Source organism: Oncorhynchus mykiss, chromosome 7 (genome assembly GCF_057628025.1).
Source record: "Oncorhynchus mykiss isolate SJ-2025 chromosome 7, ASM5762802v1, whole genome shotgun sequence".
Taxonomy (NCBI): Eukaryota; Metazoa; Chordata; class Actinopteri; order Salmoniformes; family Salmonidae; genus Oncorhynchus; species Oncorhynchus mykiss.
In genome coordinates, this window is record NC_143028.1 from 70,129,394 (window position 1) to 70,153,935 (window position 24,542).

The 24,542-nt window shown below is 43.8% G+C and overlaps 1 protein-coding gene across 9 annotated transcripts in view; it reads left to right on the top strand.

The window, feature by feature from the left end:
- Positions 1-24,542, top strand: part of LOC110528497 (vitamin D3 receptor B) — a 163,106-nt gene that overhangs the window by 12,679 nt on the left and 125,885 nt on the right. For 2 of the 9 annotated variants that reach the window (XM_090241862.1, XM_090241864.1), the window contains exon 3: positions 11,792-11,878. The exons of 5 other annotated variants lie outside the window; for them this stretch is intronic. In XM_090241862.1, coding sequence (XP_090097988.1) covers positions 11,848-11,878 — 31 coding nt within the window. In that variant the 5' untranslated portion in view covers positions 11,792-11,847. Of the gene's footprint in view, positions 1-11,725; positions 11,879-24,542 lie in introns of all 9 variants that reach the window. 2 more of the 9 variants (XM_090241863.1, XM_090241865.1) reach the window with 1 other exon arrangement.

The window sequence follows — 24,542 nt, forward strand, 5'->3', positions numbered from 1 at the left end:
GAAACTCCCAGACTCCAAACAGAAACAGTGTGTACCCAGTACTGTTCTTCCTTCAGACAAGCTTGCCTCAAAACTTTGTTAATTTTCACAATGTATCTCATTCACACTCACCAAAAATGACATTTGGTAGCTCCTACCTATATATGTATAATCTACCTATAACGTATAGCTGGATTGCCTGTCTTTGCAATTTGTTAATTTCCGTTTATGCTCGTTAACATATTTAGCTAGCAGCCTCCATGGAAATTCCCCATTATTTGTGCACAATTTTTTAGCATTCTTGCAGTAGACTGCCAATGGGATTTTTTTTGCGGGGGGTTTTGGAGCCCCTTGTGTACTAAGCTGGTAATACCGTAAATCCCAGCGTGAGAGAAGGATGGTATGAGGATATGAACGTCTGGTTACCGCCCAACCCTACTTTTGGGACCTACTTCCCAATCCATTTGACTGTGGTCCTGGGTCAATTGAACATGCCGGCAAGTGAAATCAAACAGCTGATCGAGCTGTCATGTGACCGAATGCATTCGCGTGTCACTACGGAGTTTTGGTTCCTGACTCAAAGGGAATATACCCTGGCGTCTCCCTCTGAGCATTAATGCTGTCCCCAGTCCACCTGACTGTGCTGCTGCTCCAGTTTCAACTATTCTGCCTTATTATTATTCGACCATGCTGGTCATTTATGAACATTTGAACATCTTGACCATGTTTTGTTATAATCTCCACCCGGCACAGCCAGAAGAGGACTGGCCACCCCACATAGCCTGGTTCCTCTCTAGGTTTCTTCCTAGGTTTTGGCCTTTCTAGGGAGTTTTTCCTAGCCACTGTGCTTCTTCACCTGCATTGCTTGCTGTTTGGGGTTTTAGGCTGGGTTTCTGTACAGCACTTTGAGATATCAGCTGATGTACGAAGGGCTATATAAAATAAATTTGATTGATTGATTGATGCCACGTTCAAGACAACTGGGAACTCTGGAAAAAAACATGCTAAGACTGGGAAAAATCTTTTTTTGAACGGTCATCCAACTGAATTCTTTCTGGAGCCCTGACTTTCTGACCTGAAGACCACTGATGTCATGATCTCGTATCAGTTGTTTTGAAAGCACCATCAGTGCTCTCGTCTGCATTAAAACCAAATATTGAACCAGGTTGGATGTGACTGCAGAGATGAGGTGCGCACTGTTGACCCCTGACTTTTAGAAGCTCCGACGTGACATGCATCAAGCACACCCATCTCAGCACACCCACCTCAGCACACCCATCTCAGCACACCCATCTCATTAGTGGAGGTGAGATAAGATACTTTATGTCAGACTCATTTGTAAGTGACTGTCGTAGCCCCACATTAAAAGTATGTGATGGTGAGTTGAGAAGACAATCAGAAATACTGTTAGAATGTTTTTCTATTGACTGCCCTAGCCCCAAATAAAAAAAGTAAACATTGGTTGTTAATTGTGTAATACTTTTCACATGTTTGGGGTCGCAAGAATTTTCAAAATAGGGTCGTTGGCCAAAAAGCTGGACAACCAGAGCTGAACCCAGAACAGTAGCCGAGGGCATTGTAATTCAGGCTCACGTTCCAGCCATTCACAGCCACAACAATGGCAGGTTGTGTACGAGGGTCGAGCAGTCGTGTTGGTACAGTCTATTAGCTTTCTGTCCACCCTGCGACAGCAGTACAGTGATCCAACCCACCCCCTCCATGACCACTGTAATTGGTTACTTCCTCCTCTCCCATATGTAACAGTTTAGGCCTCCTATAGAGCTACCCTTTATTTGACACAGAAAGCTGGGCTTTTGTGTGGGTGTTTGCCATATGCTGTATATAGTGCACGTGTTAAGTTGTTGTTGGGAGTAATGACACGTTAAGTTCCACCTACTAGTGTTTGGCACACGTTGAAATGTCCTGTGATTGATGGTTCGAACACTCAACACGTCACAGGTAAAGCATACTGTGTGTAAGTATAGCCGGGCTAGTCATGTAGAATAATGTGACTTCTTGGAAACGCGTTGCATGCAGGGCCCACCAGTGGGTTGAGAAAAAGGAGAAACCCACCTGGCTTGGTTTGGTCCCTGTATGAGTTAGTTACATTGTAAATAGTATGAGTGAGTAAGTATGAGGTAGTTACATTGTAAATAGTATGAGTGAGTAAGTATGAGTTAGTTACATTGTAAATAGTATGAGTGAGTAAGTATGAGTTAGTGGAAATAGAATGCTTTTGTATCCGGCCATAATGATGATACAAAGAAGGTGTTACAACATCATTACCTGCAGGTGATTGAAGCATAGTACACGTTGCCAAGGTTTGTACTTTTGGGTTTTGGTTATGTAACGGGGACCAGAGCTAAGTGCTTACACACTCACGTCACCCACATGTCTGTTGTCTGTCAGGTCCTGTCCTTGCTAATTCAGAGTGTGTGTGTGCTAGTGTGTGTGTGTGTTTGCGAGAGAGCGATAGCACTTAATCCCTCCCGAGCTCTGGAGAGACAGGGCTGTGTGTGTGTGTGTGTGTGTGGGGGGGGGGGGGGGGGGGGGGGGCTCTCCTTGCCTCTTCGTCTTTCCCCTTTCCCCCCAGCAAGGGACCCAGCAAAAGGGCAGGCCGCCCCTGCCTCTCTCGCTTTGCGGTGGGGCCTGGAGAGGGGTGTGTGTGTGGAGACCAAGGTTATTATAGTAAATGTGAACTGAAACAAATCATTTTGGGGGGCGAAAAACAGTTTATTAAAATATAATAATGAAGAAAATAGCTTATCTTCAAAAACTAAATAAAATAAAACACAATAAATTCTGTTTAGTTGTGCAGAAATCTAGTAGGGTTTTCTAGCATCTTTTTATTATGGGGTTTTTGATCTTCTGGCGGGTAAATGCTGCCAGTAGATGGCGATGTTTCAAGTAGGCCTAGCTTGTGCATCACTATCACTAGCTAGTAGTAAAGAATTGGGTGAGCGAGGAGCATGAGCGTGAACAATGGCTGTAGCAGCAAATTTTCTTCTTGTTCGTTGGAATAATGTGTAGAATTGCAGGAAATTATCTTTTAAAACTGCAAAATATGACAATGGAGGTTTATGACAGAGGGAAATGAAGGAGAGGGGAATTAAGAGTGAAATCAGATGACCACCAAGTACTCTTTTATTCCAAATGCAATTCTGCAACTTAACAAATGTTGGACTAATTGCACTTTTTTTAAAAACCTTTAAGGCAAGGCAAGTCAGTTAAGAACAAATTCTTATTTTCAATGACGGCCTAGGAACAGTGGGTTAATTGCCTGCTCAGGGGCAGAACGACAGATTTGTCAGCTAGGGGATTTGAACTTGCAACCTTCCGGTTACTAGTCCACCACTCTAACCACCCTACCCTGCCGCCCCCTAGTACTATGAAATTGCACTTACCCTGCCTATTTTTTTGTAAATATCCTTTGCTATTTATTTGACATTTTTCAATGTTAAATGTTTTATGACTGCTGCAAGATGAATTGTGGACATTTGAGGACATTCAAGTTTTCTGAATCACTGGTGTCTATCCAGGCCTATTCTGTTGTTCCAGTTTCTCTCTTTTCCCCCCATCAGTCGATCACTGTCTTTTTAGGGTTTCTTTCCTGCATCCCCTATCCCTCTTTCTGACACTTCTATCCCTGTTTTTATCTATTCCTTTCTTATTTTCTCTCTGTTTGCTTCTGTTTCCGACTCTTTCTTTCTCTCCGTTTCTCCCCCTCCCCCACATCTCTTCGCCTTGTAAAGTTGCTTATTTCCCTCCCTCTCTCTCATACGCTCTCTGTCTCTCTCTCTATCCCTCTCTCTTTCCATGGAGAGGGTCATTCCAGGTCTGATTTGTTTTATGTCTGTTCTGTACTTGTAGTGACCCAGCCAGAGATGCAGTAAAACACATCGCCTTGTGTTTTCTCTTGCTCTGTCTCTCGCTCTCTCTCGTTCCTTTTCGGAATTTCTTGGCAGTCGGGAGCCATTTCTGAGCCATTTTTGGTATTGCGTCATGTGATGTGATAGGGAGCCAGCCGCTCATTGGGCTCCGTCGTTTCGGAGAAGGCCCCCTTCTCTCTCACTCCACCAGCATTCCACCCTCTCGTTTTTCCAGCTTTGTTATAGGTCTGGATGTGATTCCGTCTCCGACTGTTGTGTGTCGGGATGTGGTCCGTAAGCTCATTGCTGACATTCTTGAGACATGATGCCGTGAAGTTTTTATTCCTTCTCTTTCCTGCTTGTCTGTGAGCAGTTAAGGCAAATTATCACTTTTAGAAATTCCTGTTTGCATCCTTCTCCCCCTTCCCCTTCTCATTAAGTTAAGGCAAATGATCACTTTTAGAAAATCCTCTCTGCATCCTTCTCCCCCTTCCCCTTCTCATTAAGTTAGGGCAAATGATCACTTTTAGAAAATCCTCTCTGCATCCTTCTCCCCCTTCCCCTTCTCATTAAGTTAGGGCAAATGATCACTTTTAGAAATTCCTCTCTGCATCCTTCTCCCCCTTCCCCTTCTCATTAAGTTAGGGCAAATGATCACTTTTAGAAAATCCTCTCTGCATCCTTCTCCCCCTTCCCCTTCTCATTAAGTTAGGGCAAATGATCACTTTTAGAAAATCCTCTCTGCATCCTTCTCCCCCTTCCCCTTCTCATTAAGTTAGGGCAAATGATCACTTTTAGAAATTCCTCTCTGCATCCTGCACAATATATATTTCACAAATTATATTCCATCTAAAAAATGTCAAAAGTTTACATTTTTTTAAAATAATTATACATTTCTATTTTCGCATTTTGAATTACATTGATCAAAAAGTCATATACAGTAGCAACAATACATTGTGGCTTTGACATGACGAAAGAAACAGCCTGCTGGTGGCTTCGGTGATGGACTGAATCGGATAAGTAGGTACTAAAGTACCCAAAAAGTTTGGTCATGTTATTTTGCTAGTAGATGATAACAATCAAAGATAGCCAGCTATCTAAGTGCACCGGTCTATGCATAATGAACTGGCCCACTCGGGTCTAGCATGCAATAAGCTAGCAAGCTACAACAACTCCATCAACATTGCACGTTTTGCAGAAATGAATGGTCAAATACAAATCTGATTCATGTAATTGTTTATTTCAAGGTATGTCTTTTAGTTGAACTGCCTGATCTTCATTGGCCAATATAACTTGTAGGATATCATGGTAGCCAATGTTTGTGTTATCCACTATACCTGGATTTACTATTACTGCTGCTAGTAACGTTAGCACTCAGGTTAGCATTTGGGCAGCAATAGCTACCATCAGCTAACAATAGAGTTTTAGCCAGTTTGGTCATAAGCGTTCAATGTCTACTATGATGGTAAAGGTTTAGGAGAAATGCTGATGTGCTGAACTGCTAATAAGTGATGTGTTTCAAGGCTTCTAGGGGTAAGCCAGCAGGGGTGTAAAAGGTTGCCAAACTAAAAGCCTGTGCGCTGTATAAGTGATACAAATATTTTTAGCAGATACAGAATAAAGAAATCCCAGGATACGGTCATTCAGAGTGCCCCTTCCTTGCCTCCTTATCTCCTTTATTGCTTGACCACAAGCCTGGAACGACTGGATAGGTGAAACCAATGGCTAGTTTCCCTTTACCTGTCCTTTATATGCTCAGTAACAATAAAGAGACCAGGAAATGAGGTATTTTGTGAGGGTTGGAACACTGCCATGGTCAGTTTTGAGCTTGCCCACAACTATACTGCTCTACTCTTTGCAATAGGAGCTTGCAACAGTGCCAATGGCTAGAAGATACAGCGAACAGCAACAATGTTTGGAAATGTACACACCTCCGTACAAGATTCAAACCACCATGCACCCCTGATTTATTGACCGTGTTAAATTGGTTGAAATTGTGGGAGTGCATCTACCGTTTTCATTGAATGTCTTCAGGTGTTTGATATACTACTTTTCAGTTTTAGCATAAATACAGCACCTAGAAAAAAGTCTATTAGTTGACCATTTTAAAGGGATTGCATGAGTTTTAAAGGGATAGTTCATCTGTTAGTCAAAGTTTGTCAGATGTTTACAAAAGTTGTCCTAGGTGTAGCTGAACGCTTAACCTGTTATTGCCATCTGTTGTGTAGGCCTATATGATCCTGCTATTTGTATTAGGAGACATGGAAACTAAAGAAATTATAAAGGTTGGCCTAATTATATCTAATGTCATCTAATTTCATCTAATTAGATGGTGTCAAACTTCCTCATTCATTTCGTAATGAGACATGCATGTCGCAGGACCTACAATACTGATGGTGCAACAAGCATCCTTTCCCCAACCTTTTCTTGAGGTATGAAAACATCAAAGATGTCACATTTCTGGATGAACAAACCCTTTACTTCCTCCAAGAGTAGAATTCTCGCCTACAAACACCACCACTGCCTGGTGTTGTTCAATAATTCAGTACGATAGTTAGGCTCTATAGTAATATGGCTTACATAATGTAATAAATTATTGGTTCTCACAGTCCCAGTTGCTGGTAATGAACAGCGTTTAAGTGCTGGTCTAGGTTCAGATGTCCCGTGAGTCCCATGTCCTCCAGAGCTCAAAGTATCACAGCAGAGTGCTTATCTAGGATCAGTCTTTTAGAACATAGTTCATTAAATTAGGCTATAGGGACAGAGAGGACCTGATCCTAGATCAGCACTTCTACTCTGTCACTGTTTTTCAGCACCAGCACAGATCATCTTTGAAAACATCCAACTGATCCGGATACAGTTCCTAATATGCTTCCGGATACCATTCCTTAGTCTTTGCCATAGATAATTATGCATCATTATGGTTGTGACTCATGCATGTTATTTCAGTAATTTGAATGAAGAAATCAGAAGCGGAGAGGATGAGTCACTCTGTCACAAGCTCTTCTTTCCTGTCGACTAGTTAGTCGGTGCGGCTAGATTGACTACCTGGGCCTGGGGTGTATTCAACTGAGTTCACAGTGTTGCTTTTACCACCCACTCCAAATGGAACGTTGTGGTCAGGTTTACAGAAGGGAAAGGGAATACCTAGTCAGTTGCACAACAATGCTTTCAACTGAAATGTGTCTTCCAGGTGCTGCCTTAATTTATGTCCACGTCATCGGCGCCCAAGGAGCAGTTGTTGTTTGGTGTTAAATAGTGGTGGAAAAGGATAGCCGGGGCACGCTCCCAACAATTTACAAACAAAGCAGATCAGAGGCAGTAGAGATGAACAGGGAAGTTCTCTTGATAAGTGCGTGAAATTTATAATGTTCCTGTCCTGTTAATCATTCAAAATGCAACGAGTACTTTTGGGTGTCAGGGAAAATGTATGAAATAAAAAGAACATGATTTTCTTTCTGAATATAGTGAAGTAGAAGTAAAAGTTATCAAAAATATAAATAGTAAAGTTAAGTACGCATACCCCCAAAAACTACTTAAGTAGTACTTTAAAGTATTTTAACTTAAGTACTTCACAACACTGGGGTTAAATGCCTTGCTCATGGGAAGAATGGAATATTTTTCCACCTTCCCTGTTCAGAATGTTGCACATAGAAATAGAAAGAGTAGACTTGATGTTATGGCTAATTCTACACGACGGAACATCACTTCTGTTCTACAAAACATATATCTATGTGAAGGTGGCACACTTCTGAACAGACCCCTGTTTTTTCAGATGTCCTTCATTTTGTAACTTTCACCACCCACTTGAAATCTCATGTTGTATGTGATTTTGCTGTCTAGCACATAGTTATAGTGAGCAAACTACAAGCCGGCTGTCATGTGCCTTTTACTGAGGAATGGCTTCCGTCTGGACACTACCATAAAGGCATGCTTGGGGGAGTGCTGCAGAGATGGTTGTCCTTCTGGAATGTTCTCCCATCTCCACAGAGGAACTCTAGAGCTTTGACAGAGTGACCTTCAGGTTCTTGGTGACCTCCCTGACCAAAGCCCTTCTCCCCCGATTGCGATTGCTCAGTTTGGCCGGGGGGCCAGCTCTGGGAAGAGTCTTGGTGGTTCCAAACTTCTTCCATTTATGAATGATGGAGGCCACTGTGGGGACCTTCAATGCTACAGAAATGTTATTTTTACCTTTCGTCAGATCTGTGCCTCGACACATATTTATTTAACCGATTTTAGAATAAGGCTGTAACGTAACAAAATGTGGAAAAAGTTAAGGGGTCTGAATACTTTCCGAAGGCACTGTATAGCCCTAGGCAATGCTCTTGGTTCATTTAATGTGCAGGGCGGCATACAGTTAGCCTACAATGATAGTGAATTTGTATTTGTAATTAGTAATAGAGCATTTAAAAAAAAAAAATCATAATTCATAGGCTAAAACATTAACTTTAGCTATACAGAATATCTCACCACTGTGCCTTTCAATCTCCTCCACTCTCCTTAATTACTTTCTGGAGCAGGCAGAGGGGCTGTCAACAGTTTAGTGAAATAGGTTTATTTTTGAAAACATGTTACTATCGATGTTCCCGAATGGATTTCACAAGGAATGTTTTGCAGGACCAGGGTTGGAGAACCCATGGCATATAACATTTGGGCGTAATATCACCTGTTGTGCAGTGAGAGCATGCTCCTCAAACAGTGGTTGATGTGTGGAGTAAAATAAGTGTCATATTTATTTCTCAGCTAATCATGTGAAACAAATGTTCCGCTATAAAACCCAAGTAGCTTGGTTGGAAAGTGCACAGCACCATGTCTTTCCCCCTGACATATTCCTTCCCAGTTAATAATGGACCATTCTAAATCAAAACTAATTTGGCATATTAGGAAAGACAAGATTAAATTGAAAAAAAGTCTGATGGGTGAAAATATGATCACTTGATGAGAGAACAGGGTGGAAGAAGAGGCAAGGAACATACCCAAGCTTTTTTTGCTACTTTCTCAAATCATCAATAGCCTATAGTCACATCATGCAACTCATATATGTTTTGAAGACATTCTAAGGTTTGTATCATTCACAACTTAAGTTTCCAAATAACTCTAAAATCTAGCATATTGGACCTGTTTCAAATGATCACGTATGCTCAACATAGCCACTCATATGGGTACTCACTCCGGAATGGGAAAAATATCCTTTCTATTTTATTCAGCTAAGTTCAATTCTAATATTCTTACTATATAATATAAAATAATGGTACTAAATAAACAAGCCTACAGCCTATGGCAGGAGCACAGCCAGATAACACACAGTAGACCAACTCATATTCTGTTCTTCTGAAATACCTTTTCTTCATATCATAATGTTTCTTAGACCTGACTACAATAAATAATGGATTTATATTAAATAGATTTATTAGACTTTTTAAAATGTAGATGTTCCAAAGGCCCGTATCAGCAGCTTGTGCCTGGAGATGTTAAACATGTTTATGTTAATTAACGGTCCGTTACCGTGAGACCAGAAGTATTTTGCATGACAGTAACCTCCACAGCCCTACCTGAGACCCTATACTGACACTGTACAGTGAGTGACCTTTGACCCCCTGACCCATGGCGTGAAGGGGTGTGTCGGTCTGTAACATGTCATCCCGGCTCCCTTAGTGGCCCCTGTGTGCCCTAGATCGTTCAGCTCCTTCCTGTATGGCCGGATTGGCCAGGGTGTGGAAAAACAGGCCTCTGTCTGCATCGCATTCCGTCAACTCACATCGCACACATCACACACACATACCACAAGACCAGTCCCATCACATCACACACACACCGCAAGACCAGTCCCATCACATCTCACACACACACCACAAGACCAGTCCCATCACATCACACACATACCACAAGACCAGTATCATCACATCACACACACAGCGCAAGACCAGTCCCATCACATCACACACACACCACAAGACCAGTCCCATCACATCACACACACACCACAAGACCAGTCCCATCACATCACACACACACCACAAGACCAGTCCCATCACATCACACACACCACAAGACCAGTCCCATCACATCACACACACACACCACAAGACCAGTCCCATCACATCACACACACCACAAGACCAGTCCCATCACATCACACACACACCACAAGACCAGTCCCATCACATCACACACACACCACAAGACCAGTCCCATCACATCACACACACATCGCAAGACCAGTCCCATCACATCTCACACACACACCACAAGACCAGTCCCATCACATCACACACACACACCACAAGACCAGTCCCATCACATCACACACACACCGCAAGACCAGTCCCATCACATCACACACACACCGCAAGACCAGTCCCATCACATCTCACACACACACCACAAGACCAGTCCCATCACATCACACACATACCACAAGACCAGTATCATCACATCACACACACACCACAAGACCAGTCCCATCACATCACACACACACCACAAGACCAGTCCCATCACATCACACACACACCACAAGACCAGTCCCATCACATCACACACACCACAAGACCAGTCCCATCACATCACACACACACCACAAGACCAGTCCCATCACATCACACACACACCACAAGACCAGTCCCATCACATCACACACACACCACAAGACCAGTCCCATCACATCACACACACACCACAAGACCAGTCCCATCACATCACACACACACCACAAGACCAGTCCCATCACATCACACACACACCACAAGACCAGTCCCATCACATCACACACACACCGCAAGACCAGTCCCATCACATCACACACACACCACAAGACCAGTCCCATCACATCACACAAATCAAAGCAAATGTATTCATATAGCCCTTCTTACATCAGCTGATCATATGATAGGTAGGTCATATGATTGAGTAGTCTTCAGTAAAGACTTAAAATTAAAGGTTGAGACCGAGTCTGCGTCTCTCACATGGGTAGGCAGACCATTCCATAAAAATGGAGCTCTATAGGAGAAAGCCCTGCCTCCAGCTGTTTGCTTAGAAATTCTATGGACAATTAGGAGGCCTGCGTCTTGTGACCGTAGCATACGTGTAGGCATGTACGGCAGGACCAAATCAGAGAGATGGGTAGGAGCAAGCCCATGTAATGCTTTGTAGGTTAGCAGTAACACCTTGAAATCAGCCCTTGCCTTGACAGGAAGCCAGTGTAGGGAGGCTAGCACTGGAGTAATATGATCAATTTTTTTGGTTCTAGTCAGGATTCTAGCAGCCGTATTTAGCACTAACTGAAGTTTATTTAGTGCTTTATCCAGGCAGCTGGAAAGTAGAGCATTGCAGTAGTCTAACCTAGAAGTAATAAAAGCATGGATTCATTTTTCTGCATCATTTTTGGACAGAAAGTTTCAGATTTTTGCAATATTACGTAGATAGAAAAAAGCTGTCCTTGAAACAGTCTTGATATGTTCGTCAAAAGAGAGATCAGGGTCCAGAGTAATGCCGAGGTCCTTCACAGTTTTATTTGAGATGACTGTACAGCCATCAAGATTAATTGTCAGATTCAACAGAAGATCTCTTTCTTTCTTGTGACCTAGAACAAGCATCTCTGTTTTGTCTGAGTTTAAAGGTAGAAAGTTTGCAGCCATCCACTTCCTTATGTCTGAAACACAGGCTTCTAGCGAGGGCAATTTTGGGGCTTCACCATGTTTCATTGAAATGTACAGCTGTGTGTCATCCGCATAGCAGTGAAAGTTAACATTATGTTTTTGAATATATAGTGAAAACAATAGTGGTCCTAAAACGGAACCTTGCGGAACACCGAAATTTACAGTTGATTTGTCAGAGGACAAACCATTCACAGAGACAAACTGATATCTTTCTGACAGATAAGATCTAAACCAGGCCAGAACTTGTCCGTGTTGACCAATTTGGGTTTCCAATCTCTCCAAAAGACTGTGGTGATTGATGGTATCAAAAGCAGCACTAAGGTCTAGGAGCACGAGGACAGATGCAGAGCCTCGGTCTGACGCCATTGAAAGGTAATTTACCACCTTCACAAGTGCAGTCTCAGTGCTATGATGGGGTCTAAAAACAGACTGAAGCGTTGTGTATAGATTGTTTGTCTTCAGGAAGGCAGTGAGTTGCTGCGCAACAGCTTTTTCTAATATTTTTGAGAGGAACTGAAGATTCGATATAGGCCGATAGTTTTTTATATATTCTGGGTCAAAGTTTGGCTTTTTCAAGAGAGGCTTTTTCACTGCCACTTTTAGTGAGTTTGGTACACATCCAGTGGATAGAGAGCCGTTTATTATGTTCAACATATGAGGGCCAAGCACAGGAAGCAGATCTTTCAGTAGTTTAGTTGGAATAGGGTCCAGTATGCAGCTTGAAGGTTTAGAGGCCATGATTATTTTCATCATTGTGTCAAGAGATATAGTAGTAAAACACTTGAGTGTCTCTCTTGATCCTGGGTCCTGGCAGAGTTGTGTAGACTCAGGACAACTGAGATTTGGAGGAATATGCAGATTTAAAGAGGAGTCCGTAATTTGCTTTCTAATGATCATGATCTTTTCCTCAAAGAAGTTCATGAATGTATCACTGATGAAATGAAAGCCATCCTCTCTTAGGGAATGCTGCTTCCTAGTTAGCTTTGCGACAGTATCAAAAATAAATTTGGGATTGTTCTTATTTTCCTCAATTAAGTTGGAAACATAGGATGATCGAGCAGCAGTGAGGGCTGCACGGTACTGTCTTTCCAAGCTAGTTGGAAGACTGGTGCAGAGCCATTTCCTTTCAAATTATCTGGGAGCTTTCTTCAGTGCTATGGTATTTTCTGTATACCAGGGAGCTAGTTTCTTATGACAAATGTTTTTTGTTTTTAGGGGTGCAACTGCATCTAGTGTATTACACAAGGTTAAATTGAGTTCCTCAGTTAGGTGGTTAACTGATTTTTGTCCTTTGACGTCCTTGGGTTGGCAGAGGGAGTCTGGAAGGGCATCTAGGAACCTTTGGCTTGTCTGAGAACTTATAGCACGACTTTTGATGCTCCTTGGTTGGGGTCTGAGCAGATTATTTGTTGCGATTGCAAACGTAATAAAATGTGTGCAAACTCACACACCTCAAGACCAGTCCCACCATATCACACACACATCACACTCACCACAAGTCAAGTCCCATCACATCACACACACATCACACACCGCAAGACAAGTCCCATCACATTACACACACCGCAAGACAAGTCCCATCACATCACACACACATTACACACACAGCAAGACAAGTCCCATCACATCACATACACCATCACACACACTGCAAGACAAGTCCCATCACATCACATCACTCTGTATCTGACCTCTCTCTAGTTCCCTCTGTATCTGACCTCTCTCTAGTTCCCTCTGTATCTGACCTCTCTCTAGTTCCCTCTGTATCTGAACTGTCTCTAGTTCCCTCTGTATCTGACATCTCTCTAGTTCCCTCTGTATCTGACCTCTCTCTAGTTCCCTCTGTATCTGACCTCTCTCTAGTTCCCTCTGTATCTGACCTCTCTCTAGTTCCCTCTGTATCTGACCTCTCTCTAGTTCCCTCTGTATCTGATCTCTCTCTAGTTCCCGCTGTATTCTAGTTCCCCCTGTATCTGACCTCTCTCTAGTTCCCTCTGTATCTGACCTCTCTAGTTCCCTCTGTATCTGACCACTCTAGTTCCCTCTGTATCTGACCTCTCTCTAGTTCCCTCTGTATTTCACCTCTCTCTAGTTCCCGCTGTATCTGACCTCTCTAGTTCCCTCTGTATCTGAACTCTCTCTAGTTCCCTCTGTATCTCACCTCTCTCTAGTTCCCTCTGTAGCTGAACTGTCTCTAGTTCCCTCTGTATCTGACCTCTCTCTAGTTACCTCTGTATCTGAACTCTCTCTAGTTCCCTCTATATCTGACCTCTCTCATTCCCTCTGTATCTCACCTCTCTCTAGGTCCCTCTGTATCTGACCTCTCTTTAGTTCCCTCTGTATCTGACCTCTCTTTAGTTCCCTCTGTATCTGACCTCTCTCTACTTATCTCTGTATCTGACCTCTCTATAGTTTCCTCTGTATCTGACCTCTCTCTATCTCCCTCTGTGTCTGACCTCTCTCTAGTTCCCTCTGTCTTATTCTGTATCTGACCTCTCTAGTTGCCTCTGTATCTGACCTCTCTCTAGCTCTCTCTGTATCTGACCTCTCCCCAGTTCCCTCTGTATCTGACCTCTCTCTAGTTCCCTCTGTATCTGACCTCTCTCTAGTTCCCTCTGTATCTGAACTGTCTCTAGTTCCCTTTGTATCTGACCTCTCTCTAGTTCCCTCTGTTTTCTAGTTCCCTCTGTATCTGAACTGTCTCTAGTTCCCTCTGTATCTGACCTCTCTCTAGTTCCCTCTGTATCTGAACTGTCTCTAGTTCCCTCTGTATCTGACCTCTCTAGTTCCCTCTGTATCTCACCTCTCTCTAGTTCCCTCTGTATCTGACCTCTCTCTAGTTCCCTCTGTATCTGACCTCTCTGTAGTTCCCTCTGTATCTGACCTCTCTCTAGTTCCCTCTGTATCTGACCTCTCTCGAGTTCCCTCTGTATCTGACCTCTCTTTAGTTCCCTCTGTATCTGATCTCTCTCTAGTTCCCTCTGTATCTGACCTCTCTCTAGTTCCCTCTGTATCTGACCTCTCTCTAGTTCCCTCTGTATTCTAGTAACCTCTGTATCTGAACTGTCTCTAGTTCCCTCTGTATCTGACCTCTCTCTAGTTCCCTCTGTATCTGAACTGTCTCTAGTTCCCTCTGTATCTGACCTCTCTTTAGTTCCCTCTGTATCTGACCTCTCTTTAGTTCCCTCTGTATCTGATCTCTCTCTAGTTCCCTTTGTATCTGACCTCTCTCAAGTTCCCTCTGTATTCTAGTTCCCTCTGTATCTGAACTCTCTCTAGTTCCCTCTGTATCTGACCTCTCTCTAGTTCCCTCTGTATCTGACCTCTCTCTAGTTCCCTCTGTATCTGATCTGTCTCTAGTTCCCGCTGTATTCTAGTTCCCCCTGTATCTGACCTCTCTCTAGTTCCCTCTGTATCTGACCTCTCTAGTTCCCTCTGTATCTGACCTCTCTAGTTCCCTCTGTATCTGACCTCTCTCTAGTTCCCTCTGTATTTCACCTCTCTCTAGTTCCCGCTGTATCTGACCTCTCTAGTTCCCTCTGTATCTGACCTCTCTCTAGTTCCCTCTGTATCTGACCTCTCTCTAGTTACCTCTGTATCTGAACTCTCTCTAGTTCCCTCTATATCTGACCTCTCTCATTCCCTCTGTATCTCACCTCTCTCTAGGTCCCTCTGTGTCTGACCTCTCTCTAGTTCCCTCTGTCTTATTCTGTATCTGACCTCTCTAGTTGCCTCTGTATCTGACCTCTCTCTAGCTCTCTCTGTATCTGACCTCTCTCTACTTATCTCTGTATCTGACCTCTCTATAGTTTCCTCTGTATCTGACCTCTCTCTATCTCCCTCTGTGTCTGACCTCTCTCTAGTTCCCTCTGTCTTATTCTGTATCTGACCTCTCTAGTTGCCTCTGTATCTGACCTCTCTCTAGCTCTCTCTGTATCTGACCTCTCCCCAGTTTCCTCTGTATCTGACCTCTTTCTAGTTCCCTCTGTATCTGACCTCTCTCTAGTTCCCTCTGTATCTGAACTGTCTCTAGTTCCCTCTGTATCTGACCTCTCTCTAGTTCCCTCTGTATCTGACCTCTCTTTAGTTCCCTCTGTATCTGACCTCTCTCTAGTTCCCTTTGTATCTGACCTCACTCTAGTTCCCTCTGTATTCTAGTTCCCTCTGTATCTGAACTGTCTCTAGTTCCCTCTGTATCTGACCTCTCTCTAGTTCCCTCTGTATCTGAACTGTCTCTAGTTCCCTCTGTATCTGACCTCTCTCTAGTTCCCTCTGTATCTGAACTGTCTCTAGTTCCCTCTGTATCTGACCTCTCTCTAGTTCCCTCTGTATCTGATCTCTCTCTAGTTCCCTCTGTATTCTAGTTCCCTCTGTATCTGACCTCTCTCTAGTTCCCTCTGTATCTGACCTCTCTCTAGTTCCCTTTGTATCTGACCTCTCTCTAGTTCCCTCTGTATCTGACCTCTCTCTAGTTCCCTCTGTATCTGACCTCTCTCTAGTTCCCTCTGTATCTGACCTCTCTCTAGTTCCCTCTGTATCTGAACTGTCTCTAGTTCCCTTTGTATCTGACCTCTCTCTAGTTCCCTCTGTTTTCTAGTTCCCTCTGTATCTGAACTGTCTCTAGTTCCCTCTGTATCTGACCTCTCTCTAGTTCCCTCTGTATCTGAACTGTCTCTAGTTCCCTCTGTATCTGACCTCTCTAGTTCCCTCTGTATCTCACCTCTCTCTAGTTCCCTCTGTATCTGACCTCTCTCTAGTTCCCTCTGTATCTGACCTCTCTGTAGTTCCCTCTGTATCTGACCTCTCTCTAGTTCCCTCTGTATCTGACCTCTCTCGAGTTCCCTCTGTATCTGACCTCTCTTTAGTTCCCTCTGTATCTGATCTCTCTCTAGTTCCCTCTGTATCTGACCTCTCTCTAGTTCCCTCTGTATCTGACCTCTCTCTAGTTCCCTCTGTATTCTAGTAACCTCTGTATCTGAACTGTCTCTAGTTCCCTCTGTATCTGACCTCTCTCTAGTTCCCTCTGTATCTGAACTGTCTCTAGTTCCCTCTGTATCTGACCTCTCTTTAGTTCCCTCTGTATCTGACCTCTCTTTAGTTCCCTCTGTATCTGATCTCTCTCTAGTTCCCTTTGTATCTGACCTCTCTCAAGTTCCCTCTGTATTCTAGTTCCCTCTGTATCTGAACTCTCTCTAGTTCCCTCTGTATCTGACCTCTCTCTAGTTCCCTCTGTATATGACCTATCTCTAGTTCCCTCTGTATCTGACCTCTCTTTAGTTCCCTCTGTATCTGACCTCTCTATAGTTCCCTCTGTATCTGACCTCTCTCTAGTTCACTTTATATCTGACCTCTCTCTAGTTCCCTCTGTATTCTAGTTCCCTCTGTATCTGAACTGTCTCTAGTTCCCTCTGTATCTGACCTCTCTCTAGTTCCCTCTGTTTATGAACTGTCTCTAGTTCTCTCTGTATCTGACCTCTCTTTAGTTCCCTCTGTATCTGAACTGTCTCTTATTCCCTCTGTATCTGACCTCTCTTTAGTTCCCTCTGTATTGGACCTCTCTCTAGTTCCCTCTGTATCTGAACTGTCTCTAGTTCCCTCTGTATCTGACCTCTCTCTAGGTCCCTCTGTATCTGAACTCTCTTTAGTTCCCTCTGTATCTGACCTCTCTTTAGTTCCCTCTGTATTTGATCTTTCTCTAGTTCCCTCTGTATCTGACCTCTCTCTAGTTCCCTCTGTATCTGACCTCTCTAGTTCCCTCTGTCTCTAGTTCCCTCTGTATCTGACCTCTCTCTAGGTCCCTCTGTATCTGAACTCTCTTTAGTTCCCTCTGTATCTGACCTCTCTTTAGTTCCCTCTGTATCTGACCTCTCTCTAGTTACCTGTGTATCTGACCTCTCTCTAGGTCCCTCTGTATCTGAACTCTCTTTAGTTCCCTCTGTATCTGACCTCTCTTTAGTTCCCTCTGTATCTTACCTCTCTCTAGTTACCTGTGTATCTGACCTCTCTTTAGTTCCCTCTGTATCTGATCTCTCTCTAGTTCCCTCTGTATCTGACCTCTCTCTAGTTCCCTCTGTATCTGACCTCTCTAGTTCCCTCTTTCTCTAGTTCCCTCTGTATCTGACCTCTCTCTAGTTCCCTCTGTATCTGAACTGTCTCTAGTTCCCTCTGTATCTGACCTCTCTCTAGTTCCCTCTGTATCTGAACTGTCTCTAGTTCCCTCTGTATCTGACCTCTCTCTAGTTCCCTCTGTATCTGACCTCTCTTTAGTTCCCTCTGTATCTGATCTCTCTCTAGTTCCCTCTGTATCTGACCTCTCTCTAGTTCCCTTTGTATCTGACCTCTCTCTAGTTCCCTCTGTATTCTAGTAACCTCTGTATCTGAACTGTCTCTAGTTCCCTCTGTATCTGACCTCTCTCTAGTTACCTGTGTATCTGACCTCTCTCTAGGTCCCTCTGTATCTGAACTCTCTTTAGTTCCCTCTGTATCTGACCTCTCTTTAGTTCCCTCTGTATCTGACCTCTCTCTAGTTACCTGTGTATTTGACCTCTCTTTAGTTCCCTCTGTATCTTATCTCTCTCTAGTTCCCTCTGTATCTGACCTCTCTCTAGTTCCCTCTGTATCTGACCTCTCTAGTTCCCTCTGTATCTGACCTCTCTTTAGTTCCCTCTGTATCTGATCTCTCTCTAGTTCCCTTTGTATCTGACCTCTCTCTAGTTCCCTCTGTATTCTAGTTCCCTCTGTATCTGACCTCTCTCTAGTTCCCTCTGTATATGACCTCTCTCTAGTTCCCTCTGTATCTGACCTCTCTTTAGTTCCCTCTGTATCTGACCTCTCTATAGTTCCCTCTGTATCTGACCTCTCTCTAGTTCACTTTATATCTGACCTCTCTCTAGTTCCCTCTGTATTCTAGTTCCCTCTGTATCTGAACTGTCTCTAGTTCCCTCTGTATCTGACCTCTCTCTAGTTCCCTCTGTTTATGAACTGTCTCTAGTTCTCTCTGTATCTGACCTCTCTTTAGTTCCCTCTGTATCTGAACTGTCTCTAGTTCCCTCTGTATCTGACCTCTCTTTAGTTCCCTCTGTATTGTACCTCTCTCTAGTTCCCTCTGTATCTGAACTGTCTCTAGTTCCCTCTTTATCTGACCTCTCTTTAGTTCCCTCTGTATCTGACCTCTCTCTAGTTCCCTCTGTATCTGACCTCTCTCTAGTTCCCTTTGTATCTGACCTCTCTCAAGTTCCCTCTGTATTCTAGTTCCCTCTGTATCTGAACTGTCTCTAGTTCCCTCTGTATCTGACCTCTCTCTAGTTCCCTCTGTATCTGAACTGTCTCTAGTTCCCTCTGTATCTGACCTCTCTAGTTCCCTCTGTATCTCACCTCTCTCTAGTTCCCTCTGTATCTGACCTCTCTCTAGTTCCCTCTGTATCTGACCTCTCTGTAGTTCCCTCTGTATCTGACCTCTCTCTAGTTCCCTCTGTATCTGACCTCTCTCGAGTTCCCTCTGTATCTGACCTCTCTTTAGTTCCCTCTGTATCTGATCTCTCTCTAGTTCCCTCTGTATCTGACCTCTCTCTAGTTCCCTCTGTATCTGACCTCTCTCTAGTTCCCTCTGTATTCTAGTAACCTCTGTATCTGAACTGTCTCTAGTTCCCTCTGTATCTGACCTCTCTCTAGTTCCCTCTGTATCTGAACTGTCTCTAGTTCCCTCTGTATCTGACCTCTCTTTAGTTCCCTCTGTATCTGACCTCTCTTTAGTTCCCTCTGTATCTGATCTCTCTCTAGTTCCCTTTGTATCTGACCTCTCTCAAGTTCCCTCTGTATTCTAGTTCCCTCTGTATCTGAACTCTCTCTAGTTCCCTCTGTATCTGACCTCTCTCTAGTTCCCTCTGTATATGACCTATCTCTAGTTCCCTCTGTATCTGACCTCTCTTTAGTTCCCTCTGTATCTGACCTCTCTATAGTTCCCTCTGTATCTGACCTCTCTCTAGTTCACTTTATATCTGACCTCTCTCTAGTTCCCTCTGTATTCTAGTTCCCTCTGTATCTGAACTGTCTCTAGTTCCCTCTGTATCTGACCTCTCTCTAGTTCCCTCTGTTTATGAACTGTCTCTAGTTCTCTCTGTATCTGACCTCTCTTTAGTTCCCTCTGTATCTGAACTGTCTCTAGTTCCCTCTGTATCTGACCTCTCTTTAGTTCCCTCTGTATTGGACCTCTCTCTAGTTCCCTCTGTATCTGAACTGTCTCTAGTTCCCTCTGTATCTGACCTCTCTCTAGGTCCCTCTGTATCTGAACTCTCTTTAGTTCCCTCTGTATCTGACCTCTCTTTAGTTCCCTCTGTATTTGATCTTTCTCTAGTTCCCTCTGTATCTGACCTCTCTCTAGTTCCCTCTGTATCTGACCTCTCTAGTTCCCTCTGTCTCTAGTTCCCTCTGTATCTGACCTCTCTCTAGGTCCCTCTGTATCTGAACTCTCTTTAGTTCCCTCTGTATCTGACCTCTCTTTAGTTCCCTCTGTATCTGACCTCTCTCTAGTTACCTGTGTATCTGACCTCTCTCTAGGTCCCTCTGTATCTGAACTCTCTTTAGTTCCCTCTGTATCTGACCTCTCTTTAGTTCCCTCTGTATCTTACCTCTCTCTAGTTACCTGTGTATCTGACCTCTCTTTAGTTCCCTCTGTATCTGATCTCTCTCTAGTTCCCTCTGTATCTGACCTCTCTCTAGTTCCCTCTGTATCTGACCTCTCTAGTTCCCTCTTTCTCTAGTTCCCTCTGTATCTGACCTCTCTCTAGTTCCCTCTGTATCTGAACTGTCTCTAGTTCCCTCTGTATCTGACCTCTCTCTAGTTCCCTCTGTATCTGAACTGTCTCTAGTTCCCTCTGTATCTGACCTCTCTCTAGTTCCCTCTGTATCTGACCTCTCTTTAGTTCCCTCTGTATCTGATCTCTCTCTAGTTCCCTCTGTATCTGACCTCTCTCTAGTTCCCTTTGTATCTGACCTCTCTCTAGTTCCCTCTGTATTCTAGTAACCTCTGTATCTGAACTGTCTCTAGTTCCCTCTGTATCTGACCTCTCTCTAGTTACCTGTGTATCTGACCTCTCTCTAGGTCCCTCTGTATCTGAACTCTCTTTAGTTCCCTCTGTATCTGACCTCTCTTTAGTTCCCTCTGTATCTGACCTCTCTCTAGTTACCTGTGTATTTGACCTCTCTTTAGTTCCCTCTGTATCTTATCTCTCTCTAGTTCCCTCTGTATCTGACCTCTCTCTAGTTCCCTCTGTATCTGACCTCTCTAGTTCCCTCTGTATCTGACCTCTCTTTAGTTCCCTCTGTATCTGATCTCTCTCTAGTTCCCTTTGTATCTGACCTCTCTCTAGTTCCCTCTGTATTCTAGTTCCCTCTGTATCTGACCTCTCTCTAGTTCCCTCTGTATATGACCTCTCTCTAGTTCCCTCTGTATCTGACCTCTCTTTAGTTCCCTCTGTATCTGACCTCTCTATAGTTCCCTCTGTATCTGACCTCTCTCTAGTTCACTTTATATCTGACCTCTCTCTAGTTCCCTCTGTATTCTAGTTCCCTCTGTATCTGAACTGTCTCTAGTTCCCTCTGTATCTGACCTCTCTCTAGTTCCCTCTGTTTATGAACTGTCTCTAGTTCTCTCTGTATCTGACCTCTCTTTAGTTCCCTCTGTATCTGAACTGTCTCTAGTTCCCTCTGTATCTGACCTCTCTTTAGTTCCCTCTGTATTGTACCTCTCTCTAGTTCCCTCTGTATCTGAACTGTCTCTAGTTCCCTCTTTATCTGACCTCTCTTTAGTTCCCTCTGTATCTGACCTCTCTCTAGTTCCCTCTGTATCTGACCTCTCTCTAGTTCCCTTTGTATCTGACCTCTCTCAAGTTCCCTCTGTATTCTAGTTCCCTCTGTATCTGAACTCTCTCTAGTTCCCTCTGTATCTGACCTCTCTCTAGTTCCCTCTGTATATGACCTATCTCTAGTTCCCTCTGTATCTGACCTCTCTTTAGTTCCCTCTGTATCTGACCTCTCTATAGTTCCCTCTGTATCTGACCTCTCTCTAGTTCACTTTATATCTGACCTCTCTCTAGTTCCCTCTGTATTCTAGTTCCCTCTGTATCTGAACTGTCTCTAGTTCCCTCTGTATCTGACCTCTCTCTAGTTCCCTCTGTTTATGAACTGTCTCTAGTTCTCTCTGTATCTGACCTCTCTTTAGTTCCCTCTGTATCTGAACTGTCTCTAGTTCCCTCTGTATCTGACCTCTCTTTAGTTCCCTCTGTATTGGACCTCTCTCTAGTTCCCTCTGTATCTGGACTGTCTCTAGTTCCCTCTGTATCTGACCTCTCTCTAGGTCCCTCTGTATCTGAACTCTCTTTAGTTCCCTCTGTATCTGACCTCTCTTTAGTTCCCTCTGTATTTGATCTTTCTCTAGTTCCCTCTGTATCTGACCTCTCTCTAGTTCCCTCTGTATCTGACCTCTCTAGTTCCCTCTGTCTCTAGTTCCCTCTGTATCTGACCTCTCTCTAGGTCCCTCTGTATCTGAACTCTCTTTAGTTCCCTCTGTATCTGACCTCTCTTTAGTTCCCTCTGTATCTGACCTCTCTCTAGTTACCTGTGTATCTGACCTCTCTCTAGGTCCCTCTGTATCTGAACTCTCTTTAGTTCCCTCTGTATCTGACCTCTCTTTAGTTCCCTCTGTATCTTACCTCTCTCTAGTTACCTGTGTATCTGACCTCTCTTTAGTTCCCTCTGTATCTGATCTCTCTCTAGTTCCCTCTGTATCTGACCTCTCTCTAGTTCCCTCTGTATCTGACCTCTCTAGTTCCCTCTTTCTCTAGTTCCCTCTGTATCTGACCTCTCTCTAGTTCCCTCTGTATCTGAACTGTCTCTAGTTCCCTCTGTATCTGACCTCTCTCTAGTTCCCTCTGTATCTGAACTGTCTCTAGTTCCCTCTGTATCTGACCTCTCTCTAGTTCCCTCTGTATCTGACCTCTCTTTAGTTCCCTCTGTATCTGATCTCTCTCTAGTTCCCTCTGTATCTGACCTCTCTCTAGTTCCCTTTGTATCTGACCTCTCTCTAGTTCCCTCTGTATTCTAGTAACCTCTGTATCTGAACTGTCTCTAGTTCCCTCTGTATCTGACCTCTCTCTAGTTACCTGTGTATCTGACCTCTCTCTAGGTCCCTCTGTATCTGAACTGTCTCTAGTTCCCTCTGTATCTGACCTCTCTCTAGTTCCCTCTGTTTATGAACTGTCTCTAGTTCTCTCTGTATCTGACCTCTCTTTAGTTCCCTCTGTATCTGAACTGTCTCTAGTTCCCTCTGTATCTGACCTCTCTTTAGTTCCCTCTGTATTGTACCTCTCTCTAGTTCCCTCTGTATCTGAACTGTCTCTAGTTCCCTCTTTATCTGACCTCTCTTTAGTTCCCTCTGTATCTGACCTCTCTCTAGTTCCCTCTGTATCTGACCTCTCTCTAGTTCACTTTATATCTGACCTCTCTCTAGTGCCCTCTGTATTCTAGTTTCCTCTGTATCTGAACTGTCTCTAGTTCCCTCTGTATCTGACCTCTCTCTAGGTCCCTCTGTATCTGAACTCTCTTTAGTTCCCTCTGTATCTGACCTCTCTTTAGTTCCCTCTGTATCTGACCTCTCTCTAGTTACCTGTGTATCTGACCTCTCTCTAGGTCCCTCTGTATCTGAACTCTCTTTAGTTCCCTCTGTATCTGACCTCTCTTTAGTTCCCTCTGTATTGGACCTCTCTCTAGTTCCCTCTGTATCTGAACTGTCTCTAGTTCCCTCTGTATCTGACCTCTCTTTAGTTCCCTCTGTATCTGACCTCTCTCTAGTTCCCTCTGTATCTGACCTCTCTCTAGTTCACTTTATATCTGACCTCTCTCTAGTTCCCTCTGTATTCTAGTTTCCTCTGTATCTGAACTGTCTCTAGTTCCCTCTGTATCTGACTTCTCTCTAGGTCCCTCTGTATCTGAACTCTCTTTAGTTCCCTCTGTATCTGATCTCTCTCTAGTTCCCTCTGTATCTGACCTCTCTCTAGTTCCCTCTGTATCTGACCTCTCTAGTTCCCTCTGTCTCTAGTTCCCTCTGTATCTGACCTCTCTCTAGGTCCCTCTGTATCTGAACTCTCTTTAGTTCCCTCTGTATCTGACCTCTCTCTAGTTCCCTCTGTATCTGACCTCTCTTTAGTTCCCTCTGTATCTGACCTCTCTCTAGTTACCTGTGTATCTGACCTCTCTCTAGGTCCCTCTGTATCTGAACTCTCTTTAGTTCCCTCTGTATCTGACCTCTCTTTAGTTCCCTCTGTATCTTACCTCTCTCTAGTTACCTGTGTATCTGACCTCTCTTTAGTTCCCTCTGTATCTGATCTCTCTCTAGTTCCCTCTGTATCTGACCTCTCTCTAGTTCCCTCTGTATCTGACCTCTCTAGTTCCCTCTTTCTCTAGTTCCCTCTGTATCTGACCTCTCTCTAGTTCCCTCTGTATCTGAACTGTCTCTAGTTCCCTCTGTATCTGACCTCTCTCTAGTTCCCTCTGTATCTGAACTGTCTCTAGTTCCCTCTGTATCTGACCTCTCTCTAGTTCCCTCTGTATCTGACCTCTCTTTAGTTCCCTCTGTATCTGATCTCTCTCTAGTTCCCTCTGTATCTGACCTCTCTCTAGTTCCCTTTGTATCTGACCTCTCTCTAGTTCCCTCTGTATTCTAGTAACCTCTGTATCTGAACTGTCTCTAGTTCCCTCTGTATCTGACCTCTCTCTAGTTACCTGTGTATCTGACCTCTCTCTAGGTCCCTCTGTATCTGAACTCTCTTTAGTTCCCTCTGTATCTGACCTCTCTTTAGTTCCCTCTGTATCTGACCTCTCTCTAGTTACCTGTGTATCTGACCTCTCTTTAGTTCCCTCTGTATCTTATCTCTCTCTAGTTCCCTCTGTATCTGACCTCTCTCTAGTTCCCTCTGTATCTGACCTCTCTAGTTCCCTCTGTATCTGACCTCTCTTTAGTTCCCTCTGTATCTGATCTCTC